Source organism: Nycticebus coucang, chromosome 11, assembly GCF_027406575.1.
Source record: "Nycticebus coucang isolate mNycCou1 chromosome 11, mNycCou1.pri, whole genome shotgun sequence".
Taxonomy (NCBI): domain Eukaryota; kingdom Metazoa; phylum Chordata; class Mammalia; order Primates; family Lorisidae; genus Nycticebus; species Nycticebus coucang.
The window spans coordinates 121,444,914-121,460,398 of NC_069790.1; the positions used below are offsets into that span (position 1 = coordinate 121,444,914).

The window sequence follows — 15,485 nt, forward strand, 5'->3', positions numbered from 1 at the left end:
TGGGAACCAGATAAGGAGGTCTGGGAGGTGGAAGCGGAGAGCAGGGCTGCCGAGCTGACCACTTCACGCCAGCCATGAGCACTGCACCCAGGGCAGGGGCTCCAGATGTTCAACACTTTCTGTCTGCGGCCCAGTTCCCACATTCCCAAGTATGTTGCATCAGTTTAGCTACTTAACCTCTTGCTGTAACTCCCTCCTCTAAAAGTAAGAATGATAAGATACTTACCTCTTAGGGTTATCCCAAGGATTAGAGAAACTTACAGGATTCAGGACACTGCCTCACTGGACTTAATATGAACCTGCTGCCATTACAACCATAGAAAAAAGGACATAAAGATTCTTCCAGCTTCCCAAGTAAACTCCAAAGGCTTTCTAGAATCAATAGTTCTCCCTCCTTAAAACTCACAGGTAGAATGTAAACTCAGAGCGGGTCAAAGCCTCAGTCTGGAACTCTGGTCCATTGGCCGACAGGGTCTGACCTGGGTGGCAGCCGTGTCAAGAGGCTGTTTTCCAACAACCCCACCAGGGAGCAGAGCAAGTCCTGGAGAGGGAAGGCCACAGAGCCTCAGGCAGGTGACCAGAGCTATGGCTCTGGCTCCTGATGGTTTTCAACTTACTTCCAGCTACTGTGAAGCCTGATGACAGATCTCTCTTCTGGACATCCCCATCTCCTCCCTACTCATTTTCCTCTCTGTTTAAACCAGTCAGGGATCTTTCCTGTTCTGTTGACAAACCCTCTCACTACTCTGTGCCATCAAACGTCAAGTCACATCCTGGCCTCAGAGGGATTAAAATATGCACCTAAAACCTATGAAAAAGGGTAGCATGGTGCATATGGGGCTAGCTTGAGGGGAATTAATTACCAACATTTCATAAAATTTTAAGTACTCCTAATCAAGAAACAAGTTGGTTTTTTTTTTTTTTTTGAGACAAGAGTCTCACTCTATCACCTGGGTAGAGCACTGTAGTGTCATAGCTCACAGCAACGTCAAACTCCTGAGCTCAAGCTATACTCCTGCCTCAGAGTTAGTTTTTCTATTTTTAGTAGAGACGGGGTCTTGCTCTTGCTCAGGCTAGTCTCAAACTCCTGAGCTCAGTGATCTATCCCCCTTGGCCTCCCAGAGTGCTGGGATTACAGGTGTGAGCCAGCATGCCTAGCTAGAAACAATTTATCTCTTATTCAAGACGAGCATGTAAACTCAGTAGGGAAAGTACGGTTTAGATAACATGATCTTCAGGGCCTTCTAATACCACAAGTAGGCATCAAGCAACTAAGCCGCGATCACAAAACTGCCACTTGAGTATCTCTGCCACGAGGACTCAGGAGCCCTCACACTGGAGCAGAGCTTCTCTGAGAAGATGCTGCGGAGTCAGAGTGATAGGGCATAATTCAGTGGGTATCACAGATACAAGGAGGCAAGTCTCCCTTGCGTAAATTAGAGCAGTGTCTCAACTTCTTTTTCATTATCCTTCTCCCTGTCCTCCCCCAGTCTTTTTGTGCTTTTTTCCCCCCTAATTGTCCTATTTCCATGAAATTTTAATATTATAGAGAGATGATGTTTGCTCATATACTGTGGCCCCTTAGAGGGTCACAAACCCCTGTAATGTCTAAGATATTTTGCCCCCAGCAAGAACAAGTCTTTGTTCATTCAGAATATTATTTCTCTCACTTAAGAAGGAAGGAGTAAATGCAAATTTTTGCTTTATCTGTTGGTTTACATAGTAACTGTAGATTGCTTTGTGGTCTTATTATTTTTTTCCTTTTTTAGAGACAGGGTCTCACTCTGCTCCCTGGCTAGTGTGCAGTGGTGTCACCATAGCTCACTGCGGGCTCAAACTCCTGGGCTCAAGTGATGCTCCTGCCACAGCTGCCTGAGTAGCTGGGACTATGGAGTGTGTCACCATGCCCGACTAAGTTTTAAATTTTTTTGTAGAGATGGGGTCTTGCTATGGTCTCAAACTCATGGGCTCAGGCAATCCTCCTGCCTCTGTGTCCCAAAGTGCTGGGATTATAGGTGTGAGCCACTGTGCATGGCCTGGGGTCCTATTTTTAAGGAAGAAGGAAATTAAAAGGTCACCAAATGCCAGCCCCTAGTTCTATAAGAAAACTCACAGTGACAACAATAATAAAACAAACAAAGCCCCAAGAGACTTTATGGGTTGTCCCAAGAAGTATAGGTGCTTCCGTTCTGAACTGGGCCTAAATCTTAAGATTCTCGGCTGAAAAATAATGCATTCCCCCTCCCACAAAAAGTGGCCCGTTACCTATTTTTGTTCAGTGGAACCTGATGACCAGCCTTGCTAGAATAAGTGAGTGTGGAGGGGAGTTCTAGAAAGAGGATTCCTCTTGGGAAAACACTTGGCAAGTGAAGAAGGAACAGTTAAGGCAGAGTGGAGAGACTGGAATGAAGTAAGCAGCAATTTATGAGGACGAGGAGGGACTGGCAAGAGGCCCTCAGCTAAGCAGGGAAAGCTGTCACGGTGAGATATCAGGAACCAGCAGTAGCTGGAGACCCTATGGCAGCTAAGACATGAGGGACACTTGGGAACACACGGATAGTTCCAACCAGCCGCAGACTTCAGGAAGTAGTACCAGGAATGGAGCAGATTTGCTAGTCCCAAACAAAACTGCTGAATGATCATTCACTTTCAAAAGTGTTCACAGGCTGTGTTTAGGTGCTTACCAAGTACTTCGTACTTGGTCCCGCCCAGCAAATAAGTTCAAGACAGTTAACACTGGTAAGACAAACACAGAAAAGACACCACTGGGGTAACAATTAAAAATGTAAAAAGCAGCCAAATATGGTAGTTCATGCCTGTAATCTTAACACTTTGACAGGCTGAAGTGGGAGGACTGCTTGAGGCTAGGAGTTCCAGACCAGCCTGGATAACACAGTGAGGCCGCCATCTCTACGAAAAATAAAAACAAATTAGCTGGGCATGCTGGCAGGCACCTGTAGTCCCATCTACTCAGCAGGCTAGGTAGCAATGAGCTACCACTGGTGACACCACTGCACTCCAGCCTGGGCAACAGAGGAGAGACCCGGTCTCAAAAACCAAACCAAACCAAACCTTAAATAAATGTAAGGGAGTAATTAGTGATTCCTATGGGTGAGGCACACTTCTCACTGTTTTTATTACGTAATCATTTAATCTCTGAATATCCCCATAAAGTAACTACAAACATGTAATGGAATCACTGAGATCCCACAACACTGCTGAGCATCTACTATATACCAGCTATGACAGGAGGCACGGGGAAGGGGGCGTTGTGTGACAGAAGTACACAAGGTATTTGGGGATGCCTCAAAGAAAGGGTGAGCCTTGCGGTATTGTCCGAGGGGCAGGGTGCACACAGCGTACAGTCCTGGGAATGTGCAGCCCGAGGCCCCGACTCGGTGAAGGAGCTGCAGAGCAGGGGTCTGGCAAACTCCCCTGAAGACCTGATCTGGCCTTTCATAAGTAAAGTTTTACTAGAACACAGCCCTGCTGGTTGGATTTGTGTCTGGTCTTTAGCTGCTTTCTACTTTCCTGCTGCAAGGGTGATCTGAGTAGTTACAACAGAGGCTGAGACCACATTACCTGCAAAGGAGAAAATATTTTACTGTTCTGCCCTTGCAGGAAAAAGATTGCTGGTCCAGGTCCTAGAGCCTTGTTATTCAAAGAGGGGTCTAAGAATTGGAGGTGGTGGTCGCCCCAGGGCTGGGCAGAAGTGCGCAGTCTCAGGTCCCATCCAGATCTAGAGAATCGGAATTTGCCTAGTAAAAAGCCCTCTGGTGACTGCACAGAAAGGGAGGGGTGGTGGGCCTTCAGGGTAAGAGAAGTCTGCACTCAGGAAAGTGGTAAAGGAGTGATGCCATCAAACCCATACTTTACTAAAGTTTACAGGGTCCTTCTTGTCAGATAGACTGTGATGGTAAGAAGGGCTGACTGCAGAAAGGTGCAGAGAGCTCGTGTCATAACCCAAGCCAAAGGTGACCCCAAAGAGGCAAAGTAGATCATCTTTGTCCCCAACTTCACTAGTGCCTCTAAGTTGTTTCTAACAAATACAGTATCAGTAATGCCTTATCAGGAAATAGAAAAATTTTTGGTAACAAAAATATTAGTAATTATGTGTTTCCATGTATAACAAATGTATCTTGGTCTAAGTCATGCCTCCAAGCCAGGAACTAAGATATTAACCGGGTAGGAGAGAAGTTTAACAATGAAACAAGGATTTATTCAGTGGCTACCTATTCCCTAGGCTACTAATATATTAGTTCACAGGATATTTAAAGGTGTAATATCTTACTATTGGGACTCTCCTCCTTTCTAAATAAATGTAAAATTCTGCTTGATATTCAATTTTCCTGTATTTTGGGCGAATAAGCAATTGACAGTTGAGGAGAAACAAAGCAGCACTTTGGACTACCAGGCGAACATTATTCCTCCCTCCAGCTCCGCTCAGCTTCCAAGGCACTGCTTAACAGGCTGTCTCCTTAGAAATCTAGAAAAGTTTGACAGGGTTATTTGTGGGATTCAGTGTGCTGAGTTTAAAGTTCTGACAGCATTAGAGATAAAAATAGAAGGGTGAAAGGAGAAATTCCCTTTCCTACATTCTTAGGTTTAATACTTTAAGTTGGTTACAGTGGCAGAACAATGAAAAGACAAAAAGAATCTATATCTGCTTTGAGAAATGCAAACAATTAAATTAATAAATCTCAAGTAGGAAAGAAAAACATCAAATCTGTGTTGAGAAGAATCTCTGTGTTAAGATTCACTAATAAAAACCTTAAGAAGACCATGAATTTAGGTATGGCACACTGGCTCATGCCTATAACTGGAGCGCTCTGGGAGTTCAGGCAACATAGTGAGACCCTAATTTCCACAAAATATTAAAAAAATTTTGCCAGGTGGAGTACCATACACTTATAGTCCCAGCTACTTGGGAAGCTATGTCAGGAGGATCACTTGAGCCCAGGAGTTCAAGGGTGCAGTGAGTCACGAGCAGGCCACTAGACTACAGCCTGGGCAATAGAGCAAGACCCTATCTCTAAACAAACAAACAAACAAACAAACAAAAAACAATGAAGTTTATGAATGCAGTACAATGGTTAATGGCAATTCAGCAATTTAACAGTAACTACATTTATGAAGTGCTTATTAAAATGGCTTTACACTGTACTAAATACCATGATACAGACGGCCTCATTTAATATTGATGTTATTTCATAAATGAGGAAACCAATGGCATAAAGAGGTTAAGTAACACATCCAAGATCACACAGAAAAATGAATGGAGGTATGATGTGAACCTGAGCTCCAGTCTCCTCTTGTTTCCAAGTAAATCTGAGAAAACTGTAAATGCAATAGATTCTTATTGTCACTAATAGCAGAGACAAAGAAAACCTCTGTGATTTACTGTCAAAGTCCATTTCACTCTGTGGGTAGTGCCCAAAATTTGGCCTGCAATATAATAAAATTGAGGAATAGTGAGGTGGATTCGAATTAAGACGGATTATTTTTCAGTAGGATAAAATGAAAATTAAGTCCACTAAAATTCTGAAATGCATCATTTATTAATTATAAATATGGACAAAGACTTTTAATGATAATTACTATGCACGTATTATCTTCTAGCTAACATGTCTGTGAAATGCTGCGGTGAATCTAAACAATATCAGGCACCAACTGATTTTATAGGGCTAACGCTCTCATGTTGGCTATGCAGGCTCATTGAAGTAATTGCCTGATTGTGAATGAACAGAGGTATTAAAGTAAAGTTGGCACAAGGGACAGCATCCACATGGCACATTCTTTGTTTTCGGAGCTTTAGTCTATCAACACTCTGGGAAAAAAACAGAAGTCACTAAATAAATAATGGAAGTACACAAGATGGTGTGAGGCCTTTTGAAGTCCTCAAATTGTCAAGCATCTTGAGTTCTTTTTTGACTTTGTGCTCATCGTATTCCATTTTAAATATTAATTCTGCCAAAGAACTAGCACATCTCCTTCAAATATTAACGGCTTGAAAATAAGATCCTAGTGATAGTTCATCACATTCCATTTTAAATATTAATTTTGCCAAAGAACAAGCTTATCCTCGGCAAATTTTTAACAGCCTGCAAATAAGATCCAGATCATTTACCTGTAAGATGGAAGAAAACAGGACAGGGAAAAGAAAAACCAAGTGAGAGGAGCAGCGACAGGAATGATGGGGCAAAAGGGTCGCTAGAACTCAAAACCAATTCAACAAGCCGCTCCAGGCTCTCATATTTAACTTTCCCTATTAAAGAAGAAGACACACCCTACTGGTGTATTTTCACAAATACACATAGAGGGACCAGATGGGGTTATTTAAAGGTATGGACTGTAGATGTAATCTGGGGTTACCTCTGAGCGTACGGTGACATGTACAATTAGCACGGCATGACACCTTGCTCCAATTCGAGTTCGGTTAGTAAGGACAAAAGGGCCGCCTATCGGTGCGGATGCTGGGTGGCCCGGCTCCCTCGGGAAGACGAGCTCGTGTCCCCTCCGGAAGGCACGGCGTGCCTTGCAGATCCGAGCTCGCCGGCGCCCACGTCCCCACCCGGGGCCCGACGCTCCCGCAGGACACAGCCGGCGCCCGGCAGCGGCCAGACCAGCCGGGCAGAATCCCGGGGTCCCGGGCGCCGGGCGGGGTCCCGCGCGCCCCTCCTGGGGGCGGTCGCCGTGGGAACGCCCGCACGCCGGGCGGCGGGAGGCGCACTCACCTTCTTCCTCGAACTCCAATTTCTCCAGCATGCCGGCTTCCGCGGGTCCGGGGGCCGCCGCCAGCGCCGCCTGAGGGGGAGGAGGAGGACAGCGATCAGCATGAGCCGCGACGCTCGTCCCCGGCCGGCGGGCTCGCGGCCGGCCGAGCGCTCGGGCCTCGCTCCGCGGCGCCGCCGGGAGGAGGGGCCTGGCGGGCGGACGCAGGCGGGCCGGGCCGGGCCGGGCCGGGCCGGGGCGGGGCGTGCGCGGCCCACCCGCCCGAGGCCACCACCGCCGTCGCCGTCGCCGTCGTCGCCGCTGCCGGGGGCGCGGCCCCGGCCTGCGTGTCCCTCCGCGCATTGGGCGCCGCACTTCCCGCCCCTGCGCCTGAAAGGCAGCTCGCGAGGCGGCGGCGTGGGCAGGGCCGGGGAGCCGGGAGCGGCGCGCCAGGGCGGCCCGGGGCGCCCCCTCCCGCCGCCGCCCACCTCCTCCCAGCGGCCATTAGGCGCGGCCCGCGCGCTCACCCGCCTCGGCCGCGCAGCCCGCGCTCCGCGGCGCTCGCCTCCCCCGGCCCCGCGGGCGGGCGGCAGCGGGACCTGCGCAGGTGTGGGCTCGGCGCGCGGCGGGGCGGGCTGGCGGGCGCCGGCCGGAGGCCGCAGGACGCCCGAGGGCACGGGGCGGCGGCGAGGGGTCGCTGCTCGCTTCCCTTTTCCTTTTTTAAAAATTTAAATCGCCTAATCTCGTCCGCCTTAAAATTGTTCCTTGTGTTACACGTATTGTCATGCACTTTGTCGCTATCAGGTTTTTCCGGCCGTGGGACTCCTAATTTGCGTCCTGTCTTCACGGCCAGGTAGGTATCTTATCCTTTGAGGAACTGCTGCCGAAAGCTCACACAATCTGAGTCTGGCCCTGGCCGCACTTGTCAACCAGGATCTGGGTATCTGGGATGTTCCTGTCGCCAGCTCAGGTTGGCAGGCGGCGCGGCCGGCGAGGGGACAGAAGTCCTGTCGCCTGGTAGCCGGTGTCGGCGCCATCTACAGGGACCCCCAGACGGCTGCAGGACGCCAGGGCCCTGTTCCTGCGATTAGCTCTCTAGCGCCGATTGGGGCTGTGAAGGGCCCCAATCTCTTAAAAGGAACTTGGTCCTATCTCTTAAAGGAACTTGGTCCTATCTCTCTTGCCTGAAGGAGGAAGTACTGAAATCTTTCTTTTTGCTTTGTCATCTCAGTTGCGCCAATCCCTAAATTTAAAACTTCCCCTTAAAAAAGGGAAAGGGGTGGGGAGAGGACAAGAAGACAAAAGTAATATTATAAGATGTGAACGTCTACAGCTTATGTCATGCTTCATAGTGAAAGAATGTTTTCCTTCTAGGGATTTGGAAACAAAGCAAGGATGTCTTTCTTCCTAATCTTACTAAACACAGTTCTAGAAGTTCTAGTTCCTGCCATAAGGCAAGAAAAGGAAATAAAAGGAATACAGATTGGAAGGGAAAAAATTAAAACCATGGTGGCGTGGTTATCTACATATAAAAGGCCAAAGAATCTACAAAAACAGGAGCTAGCAAGGTCACAGAATACAAGATCAACCACAAAATCAATAGCACCTCCGTATATTAACAATGAACATTAAAAACATAATACCATTCACAGTCATTGCAAAGATAATTAATGGTTAGGTATAAATTGTAAGAAAACATGTACAGTATCTGAATGCTGAAAACACAAAATGTGGATGAAAGCGCCAGTAAGTGGAGAGACATCCATGCTCTAGAACTGGAAGACCCAACACAGAAAAGATGACAGTCCACCCCCCACCCTCCACCCCCATTAATCTTTTGGTTTAATGCAATTACAAGCAAATTCCCAAGGTTTTTTTTTTTTTTTTTTTTTATTCCTAAGGTTTTTGTGGTCTTAGAATAGTCTAAAATGTATAGGGAAAAGCACAAACTCTAGAATATCTACAACAATCTTGAAAAAGAATGAAGTGGGAATTCCACTCAATTACTGTACAGTATGGTGATCGTATTGGCAGAGAAATAAACATAATGATCAATAGAAACAAATAGAAAACCCAGATATAGAACTTTGCAAATATGCCAAACCAATTTTTGATACAGGTGCAAAAGTAAGTGTTGAAGTATTGGACATCAAAAGACAGAAAAATAAACCTTAACCCAAGCCTTGCATCTTATACAAAAATTAGTTCACATTGGATCATAGACATAAAAACAAAACTAGGAGAAAATCTTCAGGACCTGGAGCTAGGCAAAAGTTGACACCAATAATACAATGCATGAAAAGAGAAACAAATTGGACCTCATGAAAATTAAGAACTTGCTCTGTGAAAGACTAAGAGGATGAAAAAAGCTACGGGGTACAAGAAAATACTTGCAAACCACACAGCCAACACATTACTGCTTGGAATACACAAAGAGCTCTCAATACTCTACAAAAAAAAGAAAAAACAATCCAGTTAGAATGTGGGCAAAAGATGAAGGGACATTTAAACAAAAAAGATATAGATGGCAGATAAATGCATGAAAAGATGTTCAATATCATTAGCCATTTAAGTGCAATTTAAAACCAAAATGGGATATCACTACAGACCCATTAGGATGGTTAAAATATAAATGATAAGAACACCAAATCCTGGGGAGGATGTAGAGAAATGAGATCATGTCTGCATTGCTGGTGGGAATGCAAAATGGACCTACCAGTCTGGAAAACAATTGGTAGTTTCTTATAAAACTAAACATGCAACTTTAACACATAAGTTGCAGTCTTGGGCATTTATCCTAGGGGAATGAAAACTTATATTTACACAAAATCCTATACATGAATGTTCATAACAGCTTCATTTGTAATAGCCCAAACTGAAAAAAACGGATGTCATTCAATGGTACATGTATACAATGGAATACTACCCAGCAATCAAAAGGAATAACTATGATATAGATGACAACCTGGATAAATCTCCAGGGAATTTTATGTTGAGTACAAAAAGCCAATCCCAAAAGGACACATACTGTTATGATTCTAGTCATCCTACTTACACTCTTGAAATGACAAAATTACAGAAGTGGAGAACAGCCTGTGGCTATAGAAGGGTGACATGGGAGGTCTTTGTGGTGATGGAGTGGGGTCAGTATCTTGACTGTATCGATGTCAACATTCTGTTTGTAAGATCATACTATATTTTTCCCTCCGTGGGTCAAGCCAAGCTGACTTAATTATGTGGAGGAAATGACAATTTGGATTAATTGCTTAAAATATTTATTGACATATAATTCAGATACCATAAAATCACTCATCCATTTAAAGCGTACAATTCAGTGATTTTCAGTGTATTCACTTTTGTGCAACATTTTCATCACCCCAAAGAGAAATCCTGTACCCATTAACAGTTACTTCCTATCACCTGCCCAAGCCCCACACTCATCCCTATGCAAACCATTAAGCCACTTACTGTCTTTATAGATTTGCCTCTTTTGGACATTTCATATAATAGAACCATTCAATACATGGTCTTTTGTAACTGGCTTCTGCTTAATGTTTTCAAGATTTATCCTTGTTGTAACATCCATCAGCATTTCACTTTTTTGTTGGTTAATAACATTCCATTATGTGGATATTCCACATTTCATTTATCCATTCAGCAGCTGATGGGCCTTTAGGGGGTTTCCACTTTTTGGCTATTATGAATAATGCTGCTGTAGATAGTCACGTGTAAGTGTTTGTATGGACATGTGCTTCCTAGTACATACCCAGGAGTAGAATTGCTGGTCCTATGGTAGCTCTATGCTTGATATTTTGAGAAAATGTCAAAATGTTTTCCACCATGGCTATACTATTTTACATTTTCACCAGCAATGTATCAGAGTTTCTCCTGTACTGTATAGTTTTGCAAGATGTTACAAATGGGTACACAGTCTCTCTGTATTGCTTCTTACAACTGTATGGGAAATATACAATTATCTAAAAATTAAAAGTTTAATTTAAAAAAAGTTTGTCCAATGTACTCAGTCCTACTATGAAACTAATTTATAGCTTTTGTATGAAAGCTATAACCCAATTATAACCCAAGAATATGGGGAAAGGGGGAAGGGAGGGGAGGGAGAAGGATGGGTGGAAGGATGGGTGGTGGGACCACACCTACAGAGCATCTTACAAGGGTACATGTGAAACTCACTAAATGTAAAATATAAATGTCTTAACACAATAACTAAGAAAAAGCCATGAAGGCTATGTTAACCAGTTTGATGAAAATATTTCAAATTGTATATAAAACCAGTGCATAGTGCCCCATGATTGCATTAATGTACACAGCTATGATTTAAAAAAAAATGTACAAATGTAAATTATATAACCAAAATATGTGTACCCTTGTAATAGTTGGAAATAAAAAATACAGAAACATTAAACAATTAATTCACAATCTGAAAAAAAAAAAAATGTTTGGTGGCTTGGTGCCCATAGCTCAGTGTTTAGGGCCCCGTGGGGCCACATACACCGAGGCTGGTGGGTTCAAGGCCGGTGTGGGTCTGCTAAACAACAATGACAACTGCAATCAAAAATAGTCGGGCATTGTGGTGGGCACCTGCAGTCCCAGCTACTTGGGAGGCTGAAGCAAGAGAATCGCTTAAGCCCGAGAGTTTAAGGTTACTGTGAGCTGTGATGCCACAGCACTCTACCGAGGGTGACACAGTGACACTCTGTCTCAAAAAAAAAAAAAAGGTTTGGTGGTACACAGTGGAAGTGTCTTTCACCCTATTTTAAAAGTCTGTATTTCTTATCGTAATGTAATTAAAAAAAGAAATCCCTAGTTAGTGTTTGGTGATTAGAAGCACCACCAGTTTCACCTGAAACTCTGATGGCTTGATTTGAGAAGGCGGAAGTGGGTGGCAAGGGGAGTATGTCTGTCAGGAGCACTGCAAGAGTGGCCCACAGACTAAAAGGACCTGACCATCACTACAGAAGTTGGTAGAGAATAAAAATGGAAGCAAATTAATGTGTTACACTACTTCCACTGATAATGGGTGGATGGGAGTGGCCTAAAATAAAAATGTTTTCATGTAATATTTAGTGAGGTTGAATATTTTGCACAGGTTTTGTGTTAGTAAGATATCCACTCTTTCTTAGAGAGGAAGAGAGTCACAGAACACTAGAAAAAGACAGATGAAATTGCTTTTGATAACACACTCAGTCAACTTTGAGGGCTTCGAAAGCTTTTTAGGTGTGTACCTAAATGTTCACAGGGTCAAAAGAGAGATGGATTTGTCAGCACGAATAATTTGAAGCTGATGGTCATCAGTTGTCCTTTCATGGTGATGTTCTCTTACAGGCTCAACAGACTTATGCCAGACTTAATTCTAGCTATTTTAGGCAGCCGGGAAAAGCCAGTGGGGGAGGCAAGGGGAGAGAAAGGCTCTGGCAAGGGTTTCCACTTGACATAGGAGGGGCTTACGTTTAGGACACCTTCTGCTCTCTCAGTCTGTCAGCACCAGGCTTGTTTGATGCAGCAAAATCAGACAAAACCCACCCCCCAAACCTCTGGATAATCCAGATGGATTTCCCCGGGGAGAACTAAATGAGCATGTTGCAGTAGACAGGCGCTGGGTTTTCCTAGCCAGGTCCTGTCTACTGCAGGCCACTGCAGCCAGTCTGGGGCTGAGGGAACAGAAGGCCCAGAACTGAGTGTTATTGAGAGAATGCCTGGAAAGTAAGAGTTTTTGTTATTGAAAAATACTAAATTATTAATGTTTGTTTTACGTAATTGTGCCCAGGTGCAGCAAAACACAGTATTTTGGATGAAGGGGAAACTCCAGACTGAAAACTTCATCATCAAACGACCACCAGGAAAGGACTCCTTTATGCACTGAGGTCGGATATGAGTTTGCTCTGCCCTTCAAAAAAAGTCTTAAATAGCTACTGCAGGAAATAAATCAGCCTCAAATACGGGGTAAGAAGCTCCTGAATAATTTAGTGTCCCGAACCCGCAGCTTCTATGCATCCTGCTAGCTTCTCTGAGCCATTCTCTGCTCTGCAAGGACATCCTCTACAGAGTAAAGCATGATGTGAGTCTTCCGGGCTGGACAGGAGCTGCACTGCCTTCTCTTTTAACTCCCACTCACACTCTCCAAACGGCTTCAGCACACCCCCACCCCCATGTGCCTGGGACATCCAGGCCTCCATCCCGGCCCTTCTCCCTGAGCTCTGCACACCTGCTCATTTCCATTTGAGTTGTCTACACATGATTGAAACACAGACCATGGTAAAGTGTCCTGAGTCCTCCCATCTTGTCATCTTAGGCTCTTGTGAGGCAATCCAGTGTCTCCATCCCCTATGCTGTCTTGGCTCAGGCTTCCATGCTATTGACCAGTGGGGCAGCTTCTGACCCTCTGGTCTTGCTCTTTCTAGTCCCTTTGCTCCCCTGTAGCTGGAGTGTCAGCGATGGTTAATTTCAGGTATCATCTTGCATGGATTTAGGAATACCTGGAGGGTGGGCAAAGTGTCACTTCTGGGGGTGTCTGGGAGGGCAATTCCAGAGCAGGCTGGTATGTGCTGAGTGGGGAAGATCTGCCTGAATAGGGCTGGGCACTCTCCAGTTGGGGGTGCAGATAGAACAAAAGAAGAGAAGATATCTATCTATCTATCTATCATCTTCTATTGTTTCTCTCTCTTTCTTGAGAATCCTAATACAGATTTTGGTGCCAGGAGAGGTTGTAGAGGAACACAGTTTTTAAAAATATTTTTTCTTAATTGGTTTTGGTATTTCTGGAATTGGCTGTCTAATTCCAGACATCAGACTCAAGAATGATATGGCATCTACTAATAGTACTGAGAGCACTGAAAATCTATAGTGTGAGATATGCAAAAATCTGCACGTGATACCTCTGATCAACCGGTTGTGAGGAGCAAGGTGACTCTGCATATGATACCTTCTGACATTTGTGGAAAGCTAAGAAATCTAATGAGGTTGGTCAGCTGTTTCTAATGTTGTTGAAGTGATGAAAGGAAAGGATGAGCTCAGGGATTTAAATTTCTGGCTTTACAGAATATTTATTGCAGCCCTATTCATAATTGCTAAGTCATGGAAAAAGCCCAAGTGCCTATTGATCCACAAATGGATCAATAAATTGTGGTATATGTACACCATAGAATATTATGCAGCCTTAAAGAAAGATGGAGACTTTACCTCTTTCATGTTTACATGGATGGAGCTGGAACATATTCTTCTTAGTAAAGTGTCTCAAGAATGGAAGAAAAAGTACCCAATGTACTCACCCTTATTATGAAACTAATGTAGGACCTTCACATGAAAGCTATAACCCAGTTACAATACAATAAGAATAGGGAGAAGGGGGAAAGGGAGGGGAGGGAGAGGGGAGGGAGGGGGAAGGAGGGGGATTAATGGGCTTACACCTGCGGTGCATCTTACAAGGGTATATGTGAATCCTAGTAAATGTGGAATGTAAAGGTCTTAGCACAATAACTAAGAAAATGCTACAAAAGCTATGTTAACTAATGTGATGAAAATGTGTCAAACGATCTATGAACCAAGTGATGGTGCCCCACGATCATACTAATGTACACAGCTATGGTTTAATAAATAAATAAATAAATAAATACATAAATTTCTGGCTTTACCTTTGCATAAATAGCCTAAGAGCTGCTCAGTGTGTCCTGGGCCAGAATCTCCCCTCCTACAGCCACAGGGCTGATGTTGCTGAAAACCGATTTGCTGAATTACAATGAAAGCTGACCTCTCAGCCCCACAGGGTGTCTGCTGGCAGGTGAGGGTATTGGTGGAGGAAGGGTGGGATCCTGTAAATTGGGATAAAGACGTGTGGGAAGATCCTGATGAGGGTGGAGCCACTGAGCTCCTAAATTCTGATGAGTTTTTTTTTCTAGCAGAAGTGGCCTCCCTAGCCCTTGCCACCTCTTTCGGAGGGAGTACCCTGCATGGCCTTAGGAGATGGTGAAGACACCCACCCCTTCCCTGCAGCTGCGGAAGCAAAACAAGGCTGATTTCTCCTCAGGATCTGCCCCCAACTCCCACCCCGCTTTGCTTCCACACTAATAACTAGATTCAAGTCCCAGCAGGACCCTGAAGATGAGGTACAAAGTTTTGGCCCATGAACAGTTGTGCCTTACCCCGAAAAAGCTACTTGAGTTTTCTTTTTTCTTTTTTTTTTTTTTTTTAGAGACAGAGTCTCACTTTACTGCCCTCGGTAGAGTGCCGTGGCGTCACACAGCTCACAGCAACCTCCAGCTCTTGGGCTTATGTGATTCTCTTGCCTCAGCCTCCCGAGCAGCTGGGACTACAGGTGCCCACCACAAAGCCCGGCTATTTTTTTTGTTGCAGTTTGGCTGGGGCTGGATTTGAACCTGCCACCCTCGGCACATGAGGCCGGTGCCCTATTCACTGAGCCACAGGCGCCGCCCGCTACTTGAGTTTTCTAACTTACATAAGCAGAAATCCAAGAACAGGTGTGGGAACAGATACTAAGGGTGTAGGACAGGGGTGGGAGGAAAAGAAAGTTGAATCATGTCAAATTCTGTTGATATGGGCCGTTTAAGCAGAGATTCTGCATTAATGCTGCAGCCTGGGGGTCTGGTAGGTGCTAACAGTTTGGCTGGTTGGCGGAAACAAGGGTGAAAAGACGGCCCACCACCAGCAGGCTGGACATGCCAGGTCTCTTCAGGTTCTGTAGAGGAAGGGATTCGAAGGCTTGGGGAGACTGGAATGCCAGAGGGGGCTGGTCTCACCTC

General features: G+C 44.9%; 1 protein-coding gene across 8 annotated transcripts in view; it reads right to left on the reverse strand.

Moving 5' to 3' along the window:
• PRKAG2 (protein kinase AMP-activated non-catalytic subunit gamma 2) overlaps positions 1 to 15,485 on the reverse strand; it is a 265,728-nt gene that overhangs the window by 54,532 nt on the left and 195,711 nt on the right. For all 8 annotated transcript variants that reach the window (XM_053609114.1, XM_053609120.1, XM_053609113.1 and 5 more), the window contains one exon: positions 6,735 to 6,804. In XM_053609114.1, the coding sequence (XP_053465089.1) occupies positions 6,735 to 6,804 (70 nt within the window). The remainder of the gene's footprint in view (positions 1 to 6,734; positions 6,805 to 15,485) is intronic.